At 42.1% G+C, this 23,364-nt stretch overlaps 1 protein-coding gene across 1 annotated transcript in view; it reads left to right on the forward strand.

Annotated features, from left to right (window-relative positions):
- Window positions 1–23,364, forward strand: part of hbs1l (HBS1-like translational GTPase) — a 43,711-nt gene that overhangs the window by 12,324 nt on the left and 8,023 nt on the right. Inside the window, exons 5-12 of the mRNA XM_060893548.1 lie at window positions 7,231–7,339; window positions 8,581–8,807; window positions 9,586–9,751; window positions 11,254–11,371; window positions 13,736–13,882; window positions 14,111–14,185; window positions 16,098–16,215; window positions 21,860–21,928. Coding sequence (XP_060749531.1) covers window positions 7,231–7,339; window positions 8,581–8,807; window positions 9,586–9,751; window positions 11,254–11,371; window positions 13,736–13,882; window positions 14,111–14,185; window positions 16,098–16,215; window positions 21,860–21,928 — 1,029 coding nt within the window. The remainder of the gene's footprint in view (window positions 1–7,230; window positions 7,340–8,580; window positions 8,808–9,585; window positions 9,752–11,253; window positions 11,372–13,735; window positions 13,883–14,110; window positions 14,186–16,097; window positions 16,216–21,859; window positions 21,929–23,364) is intronic.

Consider the following 23,364-nt stretch of genomic DNA (forward strand, 5'->3'; position numbering starts at 1 on the left):
GTGTGTGTGTGTGTGTGTGTGTGTGTGTGTGTGTGTGTGTGTGTGTGTGTGTATGTGTGTGTGTGTTTTCTGACACAGGATTTTTTTGTTTTTTTTCTGTAATGGGAAAAGTTGAAGGAGCGACAAATCAAGAAGCTGGTCATATAACTGACATTACATAAGGTTTTTTTTATTTTAAGGATCTGCCTCTGTGCCTCTGTCTTTCTGACTCTCTGTCTTTCTGCCTCTGTGCCTCTCTGACTCTCTGTCCCTCTGTCTTTCTGCCTCTGTGCCTCTCTGACTCTCTGTCCCTCTGTCTTTCTGCCTCTGTGCCTCTCTGACTCTCTGTCCCTCTGTCTTTCTGACTCTCTGTCTTTCTGCCTCTGTGCCTCTCTGACTCTCTGTCCCTCTGTCTTTCTGACTCTCTGTCCCTCTGTCTTTCTGCCTTTGTGCCTCTCTGACTCTCTGTCCCTCTGTCTTTCTGCCTCTGTGCCTCTCTGACTCTCTGTCCCTCTGTCTTTCTGCCTCTGTGCCTCTCTGCTCCTCTGTGCTTCTCTGCCTCTGTGCCTTTCTGCCTCTGTGCCTTTCTGCCTCTCTGTCTTTCTGCCTCTGTGCTCCTGTCTTTCTGCCTCTGTGCCTCTCTGCCCCTCTGTCTTACTGCCTCTGTACCTCTCTTTCTGCGTCTGTCTTTCTGCCTCTGTGCCTTTCTGCCTCTCTGCCCCTCTGTCTTTCTGCCTCTGTGTCTTTCTCCCTCTCTGTCCCTCTCTGCCTCTTTCTGCCTCTGTGTCTCTCTGCCTTTCTGTCCCTCTGTCTTTCTGCCTCTCTGCCTTTCTGCCTCGTCTTTCTGCCTCTGTGCCTCTCTGCTCCTCTGTCTTTCTGTCTCTGTGCTTCTCTGCCTCTCTGTCTTTCTGCTTCTCAGCCCCTCTGTCTTTCTGCCTCTGTGCCTTTCTTCCTCTCTGTCCCTCTGTCTTTCTGCCTCTCTACCCCTCTGTCTTTCTGCCTCTGTGCCTTTCTTCCTCTCTGTCCCTCTCTTTCTTTGTCATAAGTTGTTGCAGTAAACTTATAAGATTATTAACATGAAAAAAAATTTAGGTTTTTTTTCACCTGACAGGTGAAAAAGCATGAAATGAAGAATTCAGATGGTCATTATTCCTCACCGGTGTTTGGTTTTCAGCCTCGGATCCGTTTTCCTTGCCAGAGTGCATTTACATATCCTGCTGGGCGTGTGTGTGTGTGTGTGTGTGTACGTGTCATTAGGATGCAGCGAAGGGACCATTTGCTTCTTTTGTCATTGCCTTTGGGCTTTTCTTATGAAAATGATCCTGTAGAAAAGTTGACCTTGGTTGACTTTAATGCTAAAAGTGCCCTGGGCTCATGTACACCCCGGTAAAGCCTCACTGTGTGAGACCAATAAGTCAAGCCATTCTTTGTCTGTGTACAGTGAAGCACTGAATGTGTTTTGTGTCGTATATCACTGTTAATCTGGATCATAGACGCTGCTTTCATTCTGGTCCTTTTATCCGGACCGCACAGGCTCTCAGGGCTTTGTTTTATTAATGAAAGAATTAATTAATAAATCGTTTCAGCTTTTTAAAAAAATTCTTTAGGCTCCCGGTCATCAACTGGATTTCAACTTAATTCACACACACACTCTCTCTCATACACACACTCACTCACTCACTCACTCACTCACTCACTCTCTCTCATACACACACACACTCACTCACTCACTCTCTCTCTCTCTCTCACACACACACACACACACACACACACACACACTCTCTCTCTCATACACACACACACTCACTCACTCACTCTCTCACACTCTCTCTCTCTCATACACACACACTCACTCTCTCTCTCTGTCTCTCTCTCTCTCTCTCTCACACACACACACACACACACACACACACACATATATATATATATGTATATGTATATATGAATGAAATATTCAAGATATAATAAATGTATACAAAAGTACAAAGAAATGCCCAGAGTGCAGGAGAGAGGTTTTGTCTGGGGAAGAAAAGCTTTAGGGCCTTGCTCAAGTGCCCAGCAGTGGAACATGGGAGTGCTGGAGGTTTAAAGTCCTGAGCTTTTGAGTTTAGTAGGTAAAGGATTAATATAAGGGAAATATTTCAGCTAGTATTCTAAGATAAATAGAAATAACCTGGCAAACAGCCTCCTCATCACAAGCATCAGACTTTATTACTGATAACACTGAGTGAAATTAGTCATTAGTCAGCCGATATACGTAACAGTAGCAGCGTCTAGTAAGAGCGAGCATTTTATTCCTCGTCTATCTGAACATTGTTGTTTTAAAGTGTGATAAGTAACATAGCATAAAAATATCAGTGACTTGTTTTGTGTGAGTCAGCGTAAGAATGCAACCATTATTGTGTGTCTGGAGGATAGATATTCTGTAGGTGTGGCTGACTTTGTGTGTTTTGTGTGTGTGCGTGTGTGTGTGTGTGCGTGTGTGTGTGCGCACATGCAGGTGAAGGAATTATCTCTACCCCCCACACCACTTCCTGGCCTTGTGGCTGTGCCTGCAGTGTCAGGTGTTTGTGTGTGTTTGGAAGATAAAGGTTGGTCTGGTGTGTGTGTGTGTGTGTGGTTGGGGGCAGGGGGGTAGGGGGTGGGGTTTTGGTGTGTTGGTGGACAAATGTCCGTAGAAATACTTTAATATTTCTTCCTATTTAAATTGAAACTTCTTTGTCTTGAATTTGCGTTAGCGAACACGTCTGTGTTAAATCGAGTCGACGTATCACGAATCATCGTCCATCAGTCAGGAAATATTATGTTATCGGACTTCTTTTCTTTTCGTAGTCTTTTCCTACGTTTTCCTAAGACGATACTGACACATGAAAAGCGCTCGTTTATTAATGACGACGTTGCAGCATAAGGATCACAGCCTGAATACAGCGATCGTAGCAATGTGTCCTCACTGTTAGGAGTTTAACAGAAGAGTCCTGTGCTTGTGATGTCATCAATATAAATAGCTTACTACAAAAAAATAAATAAATAAAATTCAGCACATTTTCGGGCTGCAACAAACCCGGAAACCGTGTATACGTGTATATGAAGGTGTCTGACTGACCTGTAAAGCAACCAATTACAGTTAGTTTTAAACATGCCTGTTTAAGAGGCATGAAAATGTAAAGTCCTGACAAAAATCAGACAGGTGTGTAAACATTTGAAGGCAGGGTCTCCGATTTTGGAAAGCCAATGTTGACATTTGAAATCACCAAAACAAACACGCCCCTAACCCAAACGGGTCCCACCCCTGTATTGATAGCTCCGCCCACACATACATACGTAACCCAGGCAACTAATGGAAAGAAACGTGTCTTTATCATAGCTGAAGGGAAGAACAATACGATTGTAGATAAACAAACAAGCAAAAATGACACACAAGCATAATCATGTAAAGGACAAAGACATATATTAGTTCTGTGTAACAAAACAAAACCAACGTTACTCACCTATCGAGAAGGAAAAAAGCGCCTCGGCGTCTTAAGTAAAGTTGGTCACATATTCACAGATTGGAGTTTCCCGAGTCAATAACTCCTGAGCTAAACGCTGTTACTACACAAAACACGGTTGTAGCTGTGTCTCTACATTACTACGATAGAAAAGAGGTGTTATTTGTGTAGTAACAGCGTTTAGCTCAGGAGTTATTGACTCAGGAAACTCCAATCTGTGAATGTGACCAACTTCCTGCTCCTTCAGTTCTCTCCAGCGCTGGAAAGCTGATCCTATATTAACACGTCCTACTTCTTACCTTATCGTAAGCCTTTCTTCACTTTCTTTCTTTGTTTTTATCCTCCATGTCAGTGTTAAAACCTCTTTCTGCTGATGTCACACATGCGCACTGAACACTCTCTCCGCCCATATTGACAAGACACGCCCCTTTCTGCTCATTGGCCACACGTTTGTTTTGATTTTTGTTTAGTATTCGGCCCGACTCGGTTTTCTGAAGCATTTCTCAAAAATCGGAGACCCCATCTTTAAGAAGGTCGACTTTAGGAAAAGCCAGTGTTTACCTGATCATCATAAACGTTCGTTGTCTCAGTCGTAATCATGACGGCTTCCTTCTTCCCAGAGGAAAGTAAAACGAATTTGTTTCCAGGTGAGAAAAACAAAACAAAAACACGACGCACGCGTCTGCTGGAAATCCTGTAGAATTCAACCAATCAGATTACAACTACGAAGAGTTTCCAATTTCGTGTGCCGTATTCATCAGATGATCAGCCAGCGGTCCGTGTGTGTCTGAGACCGAGATTAGACTAATATAATATTTACATTTGCAGAGGTCTGCATTCATGTCGCACATATTTGAGGTTGTATGCAGCTTTGATAAAAACACCACATGCAAACCAGTATGGTGAATATATTATTACGACTTGTTCACTGTTTACTATACAGGAGACACTTTACACAATTCACACACCTACTACCGGACTAACGAGGGAAGGCGGTTCGAACGTAAGAAATTACAGAACAACATGAAACGTATAAAACAGACTTTTGGATTATATACGGCACCAAACAGTAGCCGTTCCTTTCAGTGGTCATTAAACATGTTCTATACGTTATAGTCTGTCGTAGTGCTTAGTACACGTAGTACACGTAGTACACGTAGAGTAGGTGTATGCTGGATTTACAGAGCGCTGTGTACAGATTTAAAGATTTGTGGGAAAGGAAGCAGGGGTGGTGGTGTTGGAGGAAAACAAGCAGTGACGCACAACAGGGTTACTGTTACCGTCATGTTACAGTCAGTTATTACACCAAACCTTTCCAATGATGGGAATTTCTCTTAAGTGAAGAATGACAACACTTTCTGTAGCATCCATGATGTACAGGTTAGTTCCTCGTGTTAAAGTAGCTGCTGTTCTTTCTCTTCCAAACCGATACTGTTTAGTAAGACTTAAAGACCAAATGTGGCTCGTCATGTTACCGGAAAGTTCTCTATCGCGAAGGTTTCTGCATCGTAAAAAAAACAAAACGTCGGCTCTTTCAAAATGTTAAGTTGATTCAAATCTCCTCATAGACAACTTTACGAAGTCCCCGTGTTACTATAGAAACAATAATGTATTAGACCAAGTGTGTTTGTGTTTTTATTTATATATATATATATATATATATATAAATTGCAAGTTGCAGAGTGTCAGAGCTGCTGTTGTTGTGGAAACACATTCTGACCAATCAGAGTCCAGCTCAAAGCAGGTATCGTGGTGTCGGGATAATTTAGTCATCTGACTACAGGGAAATATTCGTCCACTGAGAATTCACTATATCTTTATGAAGATATTTCCAAAATAAGGCACAGATCTTTTTTTTTTCTTTTCTACACTGTGCCAGTTTTGACATGAAATGAGTTTGAATCATTTCAAAACGTTCATCGGTGTCAGAAAGTTCTCAAGAATCGTCAAAGGCCGAGTTTCGGAACTCGACGATGCTGCGGTCAGCTTCATGCTCTGCTCAGTGATCCCGAAGAAGTGTGTGTGTGTGTGTGTGTGTTTATTCATCTTAGTGAAAGCCTGTGGGTTTTATGCCACCGGTGCACACTCTGTGTGTAACTGTCAGTGACGTGGGAACAGTTAACTCTTTCCTAGCCAGGCTGCAGAGAGAGAGATGACTGGCTGTGGGTCGGAGCACTGACTCGGCGAGTACTGGAATGACAAATCAAACAGAAAGCCCGGTTACCTTAGAGGGGAAACACACACACACACACACACACACACACACGGTGTGTGTCTCACACACTTTCTTTCGTTCGTCTGTTTTTACATGTCACCTTTTGTCGGTGTATCTTGAGAGAATTGAGTCATGAATTTCAGTAAGTGAAAAAAACAGCACAGTAAAGATCTCAAATTTTTATCCCATATATTGATCTGATAAACCAAGACGTCTTTCTGGAAGAACTATGATGTGAATGCCAGAATGATGAATAAACATCACAAACGCTTGTATCTCGGTGGGCGTGGTTTCTTCCAGGACGCCGCCGCTCTCTTCTCCACGAGGGTTCGTCCGTCACGGATGAGAACATTATGACCTCTGAATCTCACTCGACACACAAAAGGCTTTAGAGGACAGTGTTACGGAGGGAATTAAACTCTTCGTGATTTGTAGAACTGATACCAAGGTGCATCCAGGCTGTTCTGGTGGCCTGACGTTCATTCACGTTCGATTCCGGAGGAGACGACATTCTAAAGCGTTCCCAGCGGTTTTGATGGGGTTTTTATGGGTTTTAAGGTATTATAGTGACGAAACATCCCACTTGTTCCGTATCTCTAAATTGATCATGACTGTGACTGGGAGCAGGAAATGAATGACTCAAAAAGAATAAAATAAGAACAAATAAAGAACAAAACTTATCGTCTGAGTCGTTTCCATCAACACCCCCAAATTTATTTTCACTTACGATCAAAACATTATATATAAATATAAATTCCTAAGCTCTGGGTATCTGAGGTGGATGTGAACGTGTTCTAGACGTATTCTGTATCGTTAATGATTTTCATCAGCAGAAGCCTGAGTCTAAGATAAACGACATTAAATGAATGAATTGTTTAAAAACTTTTTTTTAAAAAATTAAAAATTGTCTCAGTACAAAAATGGAAATAAAAATTACATATGTGGGAAAAAAAAGGTTGTGGACTTTTGTGTGTGTGTGTGTGAGAGATTTCCAAATCATTGTAGACAATTGTGTGTTTGGTTTCCAAATCATTGTGGACAATTGTGTGTGTGTTTCTGTGATTTCCAAATCATTGTGGACAATAGTGTGTGTGTGTGTGTGTGTGTGTGTGTGATTTACAAGTCATTGTAGGCTATAGTGGGTGTGATTTCCAAATCAATATGGACAATAGTGTGTGTGTGAGATTTCCAAATCAATATGGACAATAGTGTGTGTGTGTGAGATTTCCAAATCAATATGGACAATAGTGTGTGTGTGTGTGATTTCCAAATCAATATGGACAATAGTGTGTGTGTGAGATTTACAAGTCATTGTAGGCTATAGTGTGTGTGATTTCCAAATCAATGTGGACAATAGTGTGTGTGTGATTTCCAAATCATTGTGGACAATAGTGTGTGTGTGTGTGTGTGTGTGTGTGAGAGATTTACAAGTCATTGTAGACAATAGTGCGTGTGTGTGTGTGTGTGATTTCCAAATCATTTATTATCATGTTTAAAATGTAATAGCACATTGTTGTTGGGTTTTTTTCTCCTTGTATGATTGTCTAGCCAAACCCCGGGAGCTTCCTGAGACTCGTTTGGAATCTGAGGTGCTCCCTAAAGTGGCCAGGATGACCGTCTCCGGGAAGAAGCAGACCATGGGCTTCGATGTGCCGAGGTAACAGCACCAGCAGCTGGGTTCCATTTAGCAGAGTTCAGCAATGATAGAGAAGAAAAAAAAAATTTTGACTTCAGAGTTGAGTCAGTAGCTCTTAGTTTAGGTAACCCTGTGTGTGTGTGTGTGTGTGTGTGTGTGTGTGTGTGTGTGCTTTAAATATAAAACGATGACCTGCTTTAACATGACTGCACGTGATGTGCCTTGGTTATACAACGTCTCGAAATTTTCTCGGCCATATATGGTGAAGCTGGAGAATGATTCATATAACAATAACATTTATAGAAAAAGGGGGACGTGTGTGTGTGTGTGAGCACGCAGTAAAACCACAGGAGTGGCTGCTGCCGATAGATTATTCAGATGAACATGCAAACAGAGAAATCCGCAGACTATCACCTCCCCACCTTAAACCACAGACCACACCCATGGAGGGGGGGTGTGTGTGTGTGTGTTGCTGCAGAGGGGTGGATTATGGGGTGTACAGTGTGTTGGGTTGTGCAGGTGGATCGACTTTTATACTCACACAACCTGAAAAGCTTTATACTCTAGAGCACACAACTAAAAAAATGAAGTTCATGCCGTCCTTATGAGCTCTAAAGGGATCTGCGATCGATCACTCGTACGTTCCTAGTAAACAAAATCATTCGTTAAGCTGTTAATTTCATTCATGAATTCAATTCCAGTTTATTTTCCTAGCCCTGTTTATTTCCTTTACAGTTGCTCCAATGTGCTGTACAAGAATAATAACAAACATGAGCCCAAAAAATCCCAGCATGTTCCAGCTCCAAGTTTAGACAACATTAAAGGTCAGGAATTTAAAATAAAGGGTTTTTAAACTGAACTCTAATTTTAGACCCCACTATTTTTTTTTTTTCTTTTTTCACCTGACTATAAACGGATAATAAGTACAAATATCATTCATTAAGAAATAAGATCCACTCGACTGATTTTCTTTTCTTCTAATGTCGTAACGCTGTGTTTTATTCTATTCTTAATGTCGCACTTTTAAAATCTCAGTCCGTTTCAGTACGCGAGTTAAAGTAAAAATTCTACTGACTTCTAAATATTTCACTTTATTTACGTGCACCGATGAGTTCATTTGGTTACAGTGGTTCATTCGTTAGCTATTAAAATTTCTCTGCGGTGTTTAGCGGCAAAACCTGCGTCGCAAAATGCTCCGCGTTGTAAACCGTGGCCAGATTGTGGGTTTATAGAGAGAATGATTTGTTGTCTTGTCCACGCAGCTCGGAGGAGAACGGAGTCGGTCCGTCCGTCCGCAGGGGCCTGAGTCCAGAGACGACGGCGGGAGCAGCTCCGGAGACTCCTTCTAAAGCGGCGTGTGTGGAGGCGGAGGACTGCGCGGCCCCGACTCCGCCTCGCTCCACCAGCAAAAACAAACAGCAGCTTAACATCCGCACCGAGCTGGAGCAGAGGCAGGGAGGGAAACCGCTCCTCAATCTCGTCGTCATAGGTACGTCTTCTCCGTCCGCGTCCTCATACAACCCTTTAACGTTGGGTGCTGACTCTGTAGAGCTTTTCACACCGCAGCTGACCCCGGGGTATCGTTGCTCTACCCCCTGCTTATAACCCCAGCTAGAGGACTGTGTGATGGATCTCTTCCCTGAAGCAGGACCAGAACAGCTTTTGTAGTGTTTGTAGTTTCAGTACAGTGTGAAACAATGTGGTGTTATGACTAGTTGCTTACCAACCGATTCCCAATCATGAATCGAACAGCGCATCTGTAATCCAATGTGAAAACCGTGACGTAGGAGCATTTGACAAAAACAGCTCGGTAGCGTGAGGCGGGAAAACATCGAACATCACAAAAGTTCACCCGGTAGCGCGGGATAAATGTGTGACACCGAAAAAATGAGCAGAATTTGGAGCTCAACTACACGACCAACTAAAAAAGCCTCGAAACGATCCGAAAGCTGTGAAAAATAACAAAACCTGCTCAGATAACGAAGAGCAGACCTGAACTTTTATTACTCACCGACGTGAAAGCGCGAGACGAGCCGTTATTTAAAAACCGTCTGGATTTATCCAAACATAGTTGTTGATGCACAACAATGCAAATAAGGTGAAGGTTAAGCCAGGCTTTAGGTACGTAGGGTGTGAAACGCCATACAACTGAACCCAGGAATCCGTCTCCACAGAGTTTCCAAGGTGTCCCCACTCCCCAAGGTGGTGTGTCAGCTCTAATATGGAGAAGCCTTAACGTTTCTTCGTGTCCTCATGCATGTGCACAGGTCATGTGGATGCCGGTAAGAGCACGCTCATGGGTCATCTCCTGTACCTGCTGGGGAACGTGAATAAACGCACCATGCACAAGTACGAGCAGGAGGCCAAGAAAGCCGGCAAGGCCTCTTTCGCTTACGCCTGGGTGCTGGACGAGACCGGAGAAGAGCGAGACAGGTGAGTTTTTAATGAAGCACCAGATTTGTGCACCGTTTCTCATCCTCTAACTAAAGGTTTTTGTTTGATGCGGGAAGAATAATGACAAATGCTGAGGGTTGAATTTGTTTCCAAAATACATCTTTTGAAACACCTCGCAGTGCCTTCGAGTCATTTCAGGATGACAGCAATTACAAACGTCCGACTCGGCAGCGCGGGGTGATGGGGGAAAGGGGAGGGTTATGGGAACGCGCTGACTTGTCAAACTCGAGGACGTCCAGAGTCTGTGTCGCTGTGTAACTCTATATGTTTGTATACGTCACTGTTATTCTGGACAGTAAACTGCTTGTGTACGGCTGCAGCTTTGGCTTTTGGCTGCAGTTCACATGATGAGTGTTTACTACCTGTGTTTTTTACACTTCAGCAGAATTAAATTATATATATAATTATTTGTTTACTTTTTTGTAATTAATTACAGGGTTCCCATAAAATCCAGTTTCATCCTTATAATTATAAATGTTACTTTATTCTAGGTTTAATGTTATTACTTATATAACATAATTCTGATTCATCTCTCTCTCTCTCTTATGGTATCTCTCTCTCTCTCATGGTGTCTTTCTATCTCTCTCTCTCTCTCTCTCTCTCTCTCTCTCATGGTGTCTCTCTCTCTCTCTCTCTCATGGTGTCTCTCTCTCTCTCTCTCTCTCTCTCATGTTCATGGTGTCTTTCTCTCTATCTCTATCTCTCTCTCTCTCTCTCTCTCATGGTCTCTCTCTCCCTCTCTCATGGTGTCTTTCTCTCTCTCTCTCTCATGTTCATGGTGTCTTTCTATCTCTCTCTCTCTCTCTCATGGTCTCTCTCTCTCTCTCTCTCTCTCTCTCTCATGGTCTCTCTCTCTCGTGGTGTCTCTCTCCCTCTCTCATGGTGTCTTTCTCTCTCTCTCTCTCTCTCTCTCTCTCTCTCTCTCTCATGTTGTCTCTCTCTCCCTCTCTCATGGTGTCTTTCTCTCTCTCTCTCTCTCTCTCTCTCTCTCTCTCATGGTGTCTCTGTCTCACTCATGGTGTCTCTCTCTCTCTCATGGTGTCTCTCTCCATCTCTCTCACTAACTCACTGTTGTGTGTCTCTCTCTGTCCCCATTGTTGTTTGTCCATTTGTCTCTCTTTCTGTCTCTGCGTTTATCTTTCTCTTTCTAACCCTCTCTCACCCTATCTGTCTTGCTTTCTTTGTATTTGTCTCTCTGCCTTTTCTCTTTTCCCCTGTCTTGCCATCACTCTCTCTGGTCTCTGTCTTTTGTCTTTGTCCCTCCTTGTCCCTCTCTCTTCTCTTTTTTTTCTCTGTATCCTTCATTTCTTGTCTTTCTTCTATCTTGGTCTCTACCTCTCATTTCTGTTTTTTTCTCTTTTGTCTCTCTCTCTCATCCTACTCTCTCCGATCATGTCTCTCGCTCTCTTAATATCTTGTCTAATCTCTCTGTCTTTTGCTCTCTCTCTCTCTCTCTCTCTCTCTCTCTCTCTCTTGCACAGAGGCGTGACCATGGATGTGGGCATGACCAAGTTTGAGACCAAGTCCAAAGTTGTGACCCTGATGGACGCACCAGGACACAAAGACTTTATTCCTAATATGATCACCGGAGCAGCTCAGGTATAACGAATGAAGACTCTAGTCCTCATTGGTTGGGCCAATGACATGCTTGTCTGTTACTGTGCGTGTGTGTGTGTGTGTGTGTGTGTGAGAGAGAGAGATAGAGAGACAGATAAACAGAGAGTATTTTAGTGACTTTGCAAAATTTTGTTTCTGAAAGTCTGAATGAAATCTTTGCTTTGTAGCTCATGGTGGCACCACAACTCTCCGTATGAGTGTGTGTTTCTGTTTGGGCTTGTGTGAGTGAATGAAATTACTCACGGTCTACTGGCCGGATTTACTCACTTCCTTGCGAGTGGCTGCTGAGTAAGGTGTTTGGTAGAGAGAAAGCAGTTCTGGGTGTGTGTGTGTGTGTGGCTGTGGCAGCTTGTGTGCACCGAAAAAAGGGGCTTAACGAGGGAGAAAGTGTGTCTTGTCTGTGTGTTTGTGTGCATGTGTGTTTTGGGGGTTTCACTCTCATAAGTAATAAGCAGAGCTGTTTTTCAATCTCAAATTTAACGATCTTTTCAATGTTTTTTTTTAAGCATGGGGAAATTTCTGTAGAATAAAATGCAAAACTTTGTGATTGAAGAAAAAAAACAGCATCACCTTCCTTACATAAGTTCTAAAATAAATATAAAGTGCAAATGGAAACTAGTTTGCATTTAATTTCACATCGTCTCAGACTCGTTAACATTAAAAGCACTGACGGGTGAAGAGAGTAACGTGATCATCTCGTGACTCGGGATGCTGCAGGTCAACAGTCAGGTCTCAAAGCCAGAAATTGTTGTGCGAGTCCATGGTGTTGACTCGGCCTCCGAATTCCTCACATCTCAAACGGCTCGAGCGTCTGTGCGTTTATGGCTCCACCTAACAAGATACAGGTCATAAGGGATCTGCTGCTTGGTGCCTTCACAATATATTAGACAGGAGGGTTTAATATTAAATAAACTAATGTTAGACTTTTACACAATAAAACATTTCATGGCTTTGACCCGATGGATGGATGGATGGATGGATGGATGGATAGATAGATGGATGGATGGATGGATGGGTAGATAGATAGATGGATGGATGGATGGATAGATGGATGGATGGATGGGTAGATGGATAGATAGATGGATGGATGGATGGGTAGATAGATGGATGGATGGATAGATGGATGGATGGATGGATGGATGGATGGATGGGTGGATGGATGGATGGGTGGATGGATGGATAGATGGATGGATGGATGGATGGGTAGATGGATGGGTAGATGGATGGATAGATAGATAGATAGATGGATAGATAGATAGATAGATAGATAGATAGATAGATGATAGTTTGATAGATAGATGGATAGATAAAATGATGGATAGATAAAATGATGGATAGATAAAATGATGGATAGATAGATGGATGAATAGAAAGTCTGTCTGTCTGTCTGTCTCTTTCTCTAGGAGGAAATTAAAGCATCCAGTAGCAACATACAGAGAAATAAAATGATCACAAACACAGGATACCTGGTTTTGTGTTGTTTTTGTATCGCTGGGCATCCAAACTCTCTTTGTGAGCTAATCAGTAATCAACAGTTACACAAAGCGGGAGAGAAACCAACACACACACACACACACACTTTCTGTAAAATCAAATCATACCAAAAAACGCTTATACAGAATCTGTTCCCACCTGAAGTCATGCTACAGGAAGTAGAAAACATTCTGGACCACAATTCTGGACCGCTTTTTTCAAAACACTAAATGTAGACATGTTGCAGGTGATTTCCAAAGAAAACAACTAGCAAGAATTGCATCACATATTGTGTGTGAGGAAATTTTATACTTATGTAGCTCACTTTTTTTTTTTTGTGTGTACGCTGTTTCTTCATGATGGCTGCGTTGAGGGTTTTCAGACTTCCAGATGAGTCAGATTGAAACTTAGTCACATGGGCAGAATCGTGCCTCTGGTATAACCCCAAAGTGTAACTGTGCTGATATGCTGTTTAAATGGTGTCAGCATCAGGCCTGGTCGGATCTGTTAAAGCACAGCACGATCCCCATCGATCTTCTCGCCCGATTCATGATGAACTAAAGTCCGATTCACTCCTAAAGTGAATTTCAGGCTGCATTAAGTCACACTGACGGACAAAAACGAAGCGATTTGCATTTTCCCAAGGCACATGAGCGCATGTTAGTTTGCATACGTGGGATTTGGTTCAAATAGAGAATGTGAGCAGTGTGGGGAAATTTAAAGCTGAGTAAGTGTGTGTGTGTGTAGCTGTGTTTTTGTGATGGATGCCAGTTTGGGGAACTTTGAGGCTAAGTAAGTGTGTGTTGTAAGGCGCTGTTATTAGTAGTAGTGGGAGAGGGATATGAACCTGTGTGTGTATGTGTGTGTGTGCAGGCAGATGTAGCCGTGTTGGTGGTGGATGCTAGTCGGGGAGAGTTTGAGGCCGGGTTCGAGGCCGGTGGTCAGACCAGGGAGCATGCTCTCCTCGTTCGCTCCCTCGGCGTCACACAGCTCGCAATCGCTGTGAACAAGATGGACCAGGTGAGTAACCATGGCAACCACAACATCTACACTTGCCACAGTAATGTCAATCAAAATTTCCCTCAGTCTCTGAGAACACCTTCTCTGCCTTTCTCCCATCGGGTTTGTGTGTGTGTGTGTGTGTGTGTGTGTGTGTGTGTGTGTGTGTGTGTGTGTGTGTGTGTGTGTGTGTGTGTGTGTGTGTGTGTGTGTGTGTGTGTGTGTGTGTGTGTGTGTGTGTGTCCTCAGGTGAACTGGCAGCAGTCAAGGTTCCAAGAAATAACTTCCAAACTCGGCCAGTTTCTCAAGCAAGCTGGTTTCAAGGTACAATGTTGTGTTTGACACACAAACATGCAAGTTTTTGAATAAGACATGCACAAGTTTTGTGTGTTTGTTCTCTAAGAAGTCCATCACACAGATTTTTATCATAGAAATGACTCATTCAATACACTGAAGTTCAAAGTAACCTTGTGCTCTACAACTTCATCATACCAAGAAACTATCACAAGTGTGACGATTATCATCTGCTGATGTTCCTCTATATTCAGAAATGAAACAGAGAGAAACGATCTCGTCTCCAGAAGCCCCGCTCGTAGAAAGAGAGATATGCCGGATGTAAATGTGTCTGAAACTACAGGAACCTTTTGTAAAGGGAACTTCTCGTCCTTTTTTTTTTGTGTTTGCTCGACAAAATAACACACTCAAAAGTGTGTTAAAAATACATGTGAATTATTTTCAAAATATTTTTCTTGTGGAACCCAGAAGTTTCTAGAGGGACCCGGTGTTTTCTAGAGGGACCCGGTGTTCTCTGGAGGGACCCGGTGTTCTCTAGAGGGACCCGGTGTTCTCTAGAGGGACCCGGTGTTCTCTAGAGGGACCCGGTGTTCTCTAGAGGGACCCGGTGTTTTCTAGAGGGACCCGGTGTTCTCTGGAGGGACCCGGTGTTCTCTGGAGGGACCCGGTGTTCTCTGGAGGGACCCGGTATTCTCTGGAGGGACCCGGTGTTTTCTAGAGGGGCCCTGGGTTTTCTAGAGGGGCCCTGGGTTTTCTAGAGGGGCCCTGGGTTTTCTAGAGGGACCCGGTGTTTTCTAGAGTTAATGTTGTCACTTATAGCAGTCTTAATTATTATAAGATGATGATAAAATGAAGCATGTTAGCAAGAAATGCCCCTGGAGAAAAACGCCTTACAGAAAGCTATTTGTTTATACAATACTGTGAAAAAGTATTTGCCCCCTTCCTGATTTCAAATTGAGACATCAAGCGAATTTTAATGTTACACAGATAATGCGAGTAAATACAAAGCACCTTTTAAGTGATGATTTTATTCATTAACAGAAAAAAATCTCTCCAAACCTTAAGATGCCCCGGTGTGACCGTAAACAGGCCGGTCATGCTCGAAAACCCTCCAGTGTGGCTGAATTACAACAGTTCTGCAAAGTAGAGTGGGCCAAAAAGTTTCCACAGCAATTTGAAAGACTCATTGGCATTTATCGCAAGCTCTTGATTGCAGTTGTTGCCCTCAAGGGTGACCCAACATGTTATTAGGTTTAGTGGCAATTACTTTTTTTCCACAAAATTGAAAATATTTGATTGATCTAATCTTATTTGTGTGCCAAAAAAACCTTTTTTCATGTTTTCCTTTTCATGCGACAGAAAGCTGCTTTTAAAGATCTATAACATTTAAAACCATTTGTTTAATACTGTGTAGGCCAAAACAGCCCTGACACCGATACACTGTGTGTTCTGACATTTATACATCAGCATTCACAGGAGCTCTTGTGTGGAATCGGACCAGACAGACTCTCCTTGGTTTCCCATGTGTATTGACAGTGAGCCTTGGGCTCCATGACCCTGTCACTGGTTCACTGGTTGTCCTTATCGGGACCACTTTCAGTATGTACTAACTCCTGCGTCCTGGGAAAACCTCAGAAGACCTCATGTTTCGGAGATGCTCTGACCCGGACGGCACATTTCAGATCTTACCCTTGTCCATTTTTCCTGACACCTTTCACAGAAGCCGCTGTAAGGAGATACTCACCTGTCACTTCAGAGGTTTTAATGTTAAACTATAAACTATTTATCGACACTGTGTCCAGTTTCCCAGCCCATTACATCAAGCCTACCAGCTCTGCTTTGTTGTTTGTGTCATTTTATGTAGAATCACAGGATTGATTCCATGGTTTGGTTTACATGCTCCGGAGTGTTCGTTAACACACTGTTTGCAATGTGATTGCAGGAATCCGATGTCTATTACGTCCCTACCAGTGGTCTGTCAGGAGAGAATCTCACCACCAGGAGCACAGAAGCAGCGCTCACCTCCTGGTACAAAGGCCCATGTCTACTGGAACAGATAGGTGGGTTATGTCTTTGAGACAAAAACACTGAAGCTGAATCTTGAGAATCTGTGTCTGTGTGTCTGTGTGTGTGTGTGTGTCTGTGTGTGTGTGTGTGTCTGTGTGTCTGTGTCTGTGTGTGTGTGTCTGTGTGTGTGTGTGTCTGTGTGTGTGTGTGTCTGTGTGTGTGTGTGTCTGTGTGTGTGTGTGTCTGTGTGTGTGTGTGTCTGTGTGTGTGCGTGTCTGTGTGTGTCTGTGTGTGTGTGTCTGTGTGTGTGTGTGTGTCTGTGTGTGTGTGTCTGTGTGTGTGTGTCTGTGTGTGTGTGTGTCTGTGTGTGTGTGTGTCTGTGTGTGTGTGTGTCTGTGTGTGTGTGTGTCTGTGTGTGTGTGTGTCTGTGTGTGTGTGTGTCTGTGTGTGTGTGCGTGTCTGTGTGCGTGTGTGTCTGTGTGTGTGTCTGTGTGTGTGTCTGTGTGCGTGTCTGTGTGCGTGTCTGTGTGCGTGTCTGTGTCTGTGTGTGTGTGTGCGTGTCTGTGTGTGCGCGTGTCTGTGTGTGCGCGTGTCTGTGTGTGTGCGTGTCTGTGTGTGTGCGTGTCTGTGTGTGTGCGTGTCTGTGTGTGTGCGTGTCTGTGTGTGTGCGTGTCTGTGTGTGTGCGTGTCTGTGTGTGTGCGTGTCTGTGTGTGTGCGTGTCTGTGTGTGTGCGTGTCTGTGTGCGTGTCTGTGCGTGTCTGTGTCTGTGCGTGTCTGTGTGCGTGTCTGTGTGCGTGTCTGTGTGCGTGTCTGTGTGCGTGTCTGTGTGCGTGTCTGTGTCTGTGTGCGTGTCTGTGTGCGTGTCTGTGTGCGTGTGCGTGTCTGTGCGTGTCTGTGCGTGTCTGTGCGTGTCTGTGCGTGTCTGTGTCTGTGCGTGTCTGTGTCTGTGTGCGTGTCTGTGTGCGTGTCTGTGTGCGTGTCTGTGTGCGTGTCTGTGTGCGTGTCTGTGTGCGTGTCTGTGTGCGTGTCTGTGTGCGTGTCTGTGTGCGTGTCGGTGTGCGTGTCGGTGTGCGTGTCGGTGTGCGTGTCGGTGTGCGTGTCGGTGTGCGTGTCGGTGTGCGTGTCGGTGTGCGTGTGTGTGCACGAAACCGGTATGAGGGACCAGTTTTGGTATTAGCTACAAATAAATATTCATTTTCCACCAGTAAATCCACACACAAACGGTTACAATGTCTAGCTCGGTTCAACTGACTGACCAAAAAAAATTCCCCGGACAGTTAATCCTGAGCTTCGTCCAAGCCGTCATGTCCTGCAGATATACTGCTGTGTACAAGTGTAAAGCAGCGTTCACATACGCGGTTGTTTTTATTACCTGTGGATGTAGTATGATGCACCCGGTTCCTACGGCTGGTTGCCATGGTGATGTTGTTTATCGGTTGGGGCGCAGCTAGCATTCAAAGTCAATTTTCTTGCCGCTAATATGAAACGTTCTGGAGGGAGATTTGACCATTGCATGTGTAAATAAATACATAAATAAATAAATAAAAAGCAGTGTTTATTTACGTACGTCGTGTCATACGAGATAAAGGAGAAGCAGCGTGTGCTCTTCACCACAGATCGTGTTCGATCTACTGTACTGTCTACCGTCCCTTTGGCTGTCGCTGCACCGAGTCGCTCCATACTTGCATGAAGTTCATCTTTACACAAACGCGTCACGCTGCTGATGTGCACACGTCCACATCTAGACTCCAACGGTCACTGTCGCGCGTGTAGCTGGAAGCTCTCGTTTAAAATAAACCTCCCTGTCAGTCTCTCTGTGTGTGTGTGTGTGTGTGTGTGTGTGTGTGTGTGAGAGAGAGAGAGAGAGAGACCCTTTAGGCTTAATCATTTTTCACACAAATTGTCTTATTATTGGGTCAGTAAATAAAGCGACCAAAATAAAATGACCAAATGTTAGTGTCAACAAGAAAGATGAAACATGACAGAAAAATGTCTGTAACATTTTACATAATAGATCAGATTTCAGATGGAACGCACGACGAAGGCCGTCACGAAGAACCGCTTCAGGTTCTTGAAGAAGCTCAGAAAATCTTTTAAGTTTCCTTATAAATCTGCGCAAAAATCCTCAAACTGCTGAAGCTTTGTTTGTTTGTTTATTTGTTTATTTATTTATTTTATGATGTAATCCACCTCGGGTTTTATTGTATACGAAGACCCCTTCGCTTTACAGCATTTCTGTCAACAGGCATAAGAGTAGATTTATTTATTTATTTATTTGGTCAGTGCTTAGAGGGCTTCAGATGATACGTTCTATAGATTGTATATTACAGACTCAAGAGCTGTTGAGGTTTTCTCCTGAATGAGTCTTGTCATTTCTAAGTTATTGGCTTTATTAAGCTAAGTGAAGCTGGAGTAACCCATGTGTTATTATTTGGGATCACGTATCCCGTATATATCCGTGTATCACCTTACCCGAAGAAGACGTGTTCACGACACAGAACATGTATCGCTTTGTTTGCAAAACAGGAGGCCAGCGTATTAAAATTCGGTGGTAAACTGCCTCATTTTATTTATTTATTTAGTTTAGTCATTTATTGCTGATATTTAACATACAAAAATATTTTCTTTCACTTATATCCAGCTTAAACCCGTTACCTTAATGTGAGCGCTGAGTCGTTATAGACATTTTGACAAATGCGTTCAGCGTATCACATTATTAGTCTCAAGGCTAATTACAACAAAATATATGTTTACGAAGTTATTTAAAATTTATTGATTTATTTTTTTTGGAAATTAGTCTATTGACAGTTTTTCTTTTCTAATTTATAGCGTAGACACAAACCGATCTGTCAATTGAAAAGAGAGAAAAAAAAATCTTAAAATTAGTAAAAGCCTCTACAAACGTTTAGGATCTTATATTTGATTTATAATAATCTGACACTATTCAAGACTTTTACTAAATAAATAAATAAATATAAGTAAAACAAATATAAGTAAAAAATTAAATAAGCAAAAAGAAAAACATAAGTAAATAAATAAGTCAAAAATTAAATAAGGAAATAAATAAATAAGCAAATAAGCAAAAAGAAAAACATAAATAAATAAAAAATAAAAAAAGTAAATAATAAGTAAAAAACTAAATAAGTAAATAGGCAAATAAATATATAAGCAAATAAGTAAACAAATAAGTAAATAGGCAAATAAATAAGTAAATGGGCAAATAAAGTAAACAAATAAGCAAATAAATAAGTAAGTAAATAAATAATTAAATAGCACTTTTTTCCCCTTTAGTCCTTTGGGAATCCAGTTTCAAATGTTTAAAGGAGTTGAAATGATGGATTTGGAGCTTAAAATCACGAACAAGAAACATCACTGTGGCTCACTTTAATCCTGCCGTCTAGTGAAAGTCTTTAATAAATTAAAACTCATTTCTTCTTTTGTAGGTCCTGTACCGCTACAGCGCTACCGCTAATGTTCAGGGTCCATTACAGATGTTTCTGTTAAAGAGGACAGATGTCCTTGTATGACAGTCAGATTGTGAACCAATGAGTCTTTTAGAGAAACAAAGTCCATGTCTAATGCCTTGTTTTTATTAGTAGAGGTTGTAGTATCATTAACATTCCACGTTGTTGTAGGAAACAGTCACCGTTCAAGTAGGAACAAGTTGCATGACAAGTGCAGGGAAAAACACAAAACACAAGCAGGTCTGTTTTCTTAGCATTATGCTAAGATCAGTTAACGATCAGAAATACAAAATCATCAGGACCGCCTTAGACGGCTTCTTGTGCGCGTGTATAAAGGGTGTGTTATCACTACATCCGTGCTATAAATGTAATCCTGTCCGTCTGTCTCTGCATAAGGGGACACTTGTTTTTTTATTTTTATACCTTGTGGTTGCTGCAGAGCTGTGCACGGTTTGCAAGAAGGTGTGTGTCAGAATGTGCACGAATGACAGCACAGAGGTTTTCACACTGTTTTTATCGTGCTCTGATTTACAGATTGTTTTTTTTTTCCTTTTTCTTTTCTTCAATCTGTTGATTTAAACTTTGTAGGACTTTAATAAGGTCAATTGTTTAACTATTCCATTTAAATACCGAGGTTGTAAACATGGACAAAAAGGAGAGCAGAGCAGTTTGTAGATTTGCCTGCCCTCTACAGGCTGTGAGGAGAGTAGCGCTTTGAATTAAACACTCCTGTGACCCCCCCCACCTGCTGTGGAGAATATACTCATATAGTACGAGTATAATATATAGTAGTATATAATACTCATATAGTTGACGTTTCGACTGTAAGAAAGTGAAAATGTCGACTCTGTGGCCAAACGTTTGCGCGCACGTGACCCCTATACTCATATGAGATCTTCACTTAATTTTGGAGAAGATTTTCCAGTAGGTGTTGGAGCGTGACTGTGGGGATTAGTGTTCAGTAGTGAGCACAGACTCTGACGGCGGTCTAGGGTTCAGTCGGTGATTCAGTTAATTTCAGTGGTGTTCAGTGGGGTCTCGACACTCGTGTTCTTCCACCCCAACATTCACACCATGTCTTCATGGAGCTCTATGCTTTGTGCACAGGGGCATTGACCCTGTGAGGATCCTGAGGCATCTAGAGATGTAGCAGCTCCAGTGGAGATACCAACTCCATGTGGTGTTTAAGGACAACAACCTCCTCAGCAATACACAATAATCAGACTGTATCTGACTGCAGAAAGGACATTATTCATAATAACACTCTCTGGTGTTTATAACAGTTTATAATCACACCCTCCAGTGTCACCCAAATGAGGATGAGGTTCACTTTTGAGTCTGGTTCCTCTCAAGGTTTCTTCCTCTTCCATCTAAGGGACTTTTTCCTCACCACAATCACCTCAGTCACCTCAGGCTTGTTCATTACGTATAACTACTGTACAAACACGTTTAAATATAAGTCTGATATTAATCTTTTTATTCCATTGATAAAAGCGATATACAAATAAATTTAAACTGAACTATGTCATTTCTATTGTTACTTGATAAATGAGGCAGTAACCAACACAGCAGTCTGTAATTAACACAGACTAAGATTTCTTTATGCACAGTGTGATTCATCCACTATCAAAGTGAAATCAGTAGAAAGAAGATTCCAGATATCAGATCCTCCATCACGTCTTCATCAAAACACTACATGCTCACACACACAGCACAGACGACAACAGACAAAACAATTAAACCTCCTAATAATAAGACAGGAAGTTTACTCGACGTGAACGGACGACGAATCGGCGATTGTTTCCATAACGACCACCGTGTAAAAAGACGACGACGGAGTTCACGTTTACATGCGAGAACCGATTTCTAGTGTCTTAATGTAAACTTTAAATGTCGCATTTGGCGGTAATGTTGTTTTTCTAGTAGTAATTTATATAATATATGCTGGTGATGGAGGATTACCTGAGCTTTAAAGTGCTTTAACTTTCTAACTTGTAGTTAAATATTCCAGTTTAGGGCAGTCTTAAGACTTTCCCAGGCGAATACACACACGATTCCCGGTTTAAAAGCATGACATAAAAACATTACATACTGCACCTTTAAGTTGTTACTGTACCTATTCACATAAAGATCATATCGAAGCGTTAATCCTTTAAAACTTCACTCGTTTAAAGCCTCCCTCGTTTCTGATCTCAGTTCTTCTTGTGTTCTCTCTCTTTTTTTCTTTTTCAGACTCATTTAAAGCTCCTCAGAGGTCAGTGGAGAAGCCCTTCAGACTCTGCGTGTCAGACGTCTTTAAAGGTCAGCGGCATCAATACGCTCTCACAAACACATCTTAAACTTCCTTACAGTGACCGAAAGAGTGCTTTCTCATAGACAGGGTTTGGTCTGTTTGAACCGAACCCCAGTGTGTTTCCTCGTCTGTGCTGTTTGTTTAATCCGCTGAGAAAACCGCAGCGATGCCGGGATGCAGATCTCTGAGTCTAAACTCTGTCGTTCGCAGCGAGAAAGCGATTCAACTCCGATTCGCTTCTTGCAGCCGAGTCGACGCAAACACGCCTGGTTTATTATAGACCCAAGCCTCTGAATCGATCCGGATTATTGGGCCGGCAAAATAAAAGAGAGAAATAAACTCTGGATGCGACGCATGACAAAAAACATTCTAATATTATTCTAGTTAGATATTATTATTATTAATATATTATTAATAATATAGATATATTATTATTCTAGAAAGATATTTCTCTAATACACAATATGCATCACGGTATTTAGTGTAAGAAGTAAATGAATGTAATAAAATGAAAATGAATGAAAAATTATTGTAAAAGGAAAAACGTGTCAAAATAAAAAATATTGGCTTTTTTTTTTTTTTTTTTTAAACCCCCATTTTTTCCCCCCACAACACAGATTTAGTGCGAGACGTGTGTTTCTCCCTCTGTAGACAAACTCGCACAGCTATAAATTAAACACCTTTTAAATGACTTCCGAACAAAGATAAGATAAGGGTTTGACTCTGATCACTGTTTCATTTGAAGATAGAAACATTTGTGTGGAGAGGAAAGAAAAATTCTGTTTTTATTTTAATACATCGCCCCTAGTAGGGCCCTAAAGTACGAGTTTCTACTTTTAAATGTCGACTGCCATTAAACACCACTGTGGGAAATGTTTAATCTACTGATCTGATCATTTGATTTAAATAGCTCTGAATCTGAAGAAACAGGTAACACACACACACACACACACACACACACACACACACACACACACACACACACACACACAGTGAGTGTGGAGTCATTTGAAAAGCATTTGCTCTTCACATTTCGCATACACGCTCATCTCATGTATTACTCATTCACACCATCACCCTGTTCTCACCTCTCAGGTCTGTTTTCTCTCTGAGGTACAGGAGGCCTGGCACTAGAGGTTTCAGTAAATAAAGTTGACTGAACATTAAACATCATGAAAGTTACAGATGAAGGTCCAAAGTTTGTAGAGCAGAAATTTCTAGAATTTTCCACCCGCTCCCAAACAGCCAGGTCATGTTTGGTGGCTGTATTCTTCAGCGAATGACATGAACTTTTGTTAGATTTTGCAAGCTTTGCTCAACAGCTGCAACACCTTCAGAGCTGACACAAGCAGCAGATGTTCCTTAGATGTTAACGTTGATAAGAATTGCCTTTTTTTTTTTTCTCTCCTTCTTTAATGGCGATCCGTAATAAAGTTCCTGAGTC

The sequence above is a fragment of the Tachysurus vachellii genome, chromosome 19 (assembly GCF_030014155.1).
Source record: "Tachysurus vachellii isolate PV-2020 chromosome 19, HZAU_Pvac_v1, whole genome shotgun sequence".
In the NCBI taxonomy this organism is placed as follows: Eukaryota; Metazoa; Chordata; class Actinopteri; order Siluriformes; family Bagridae; genus Tachysurus; species Tachysurus vachellii.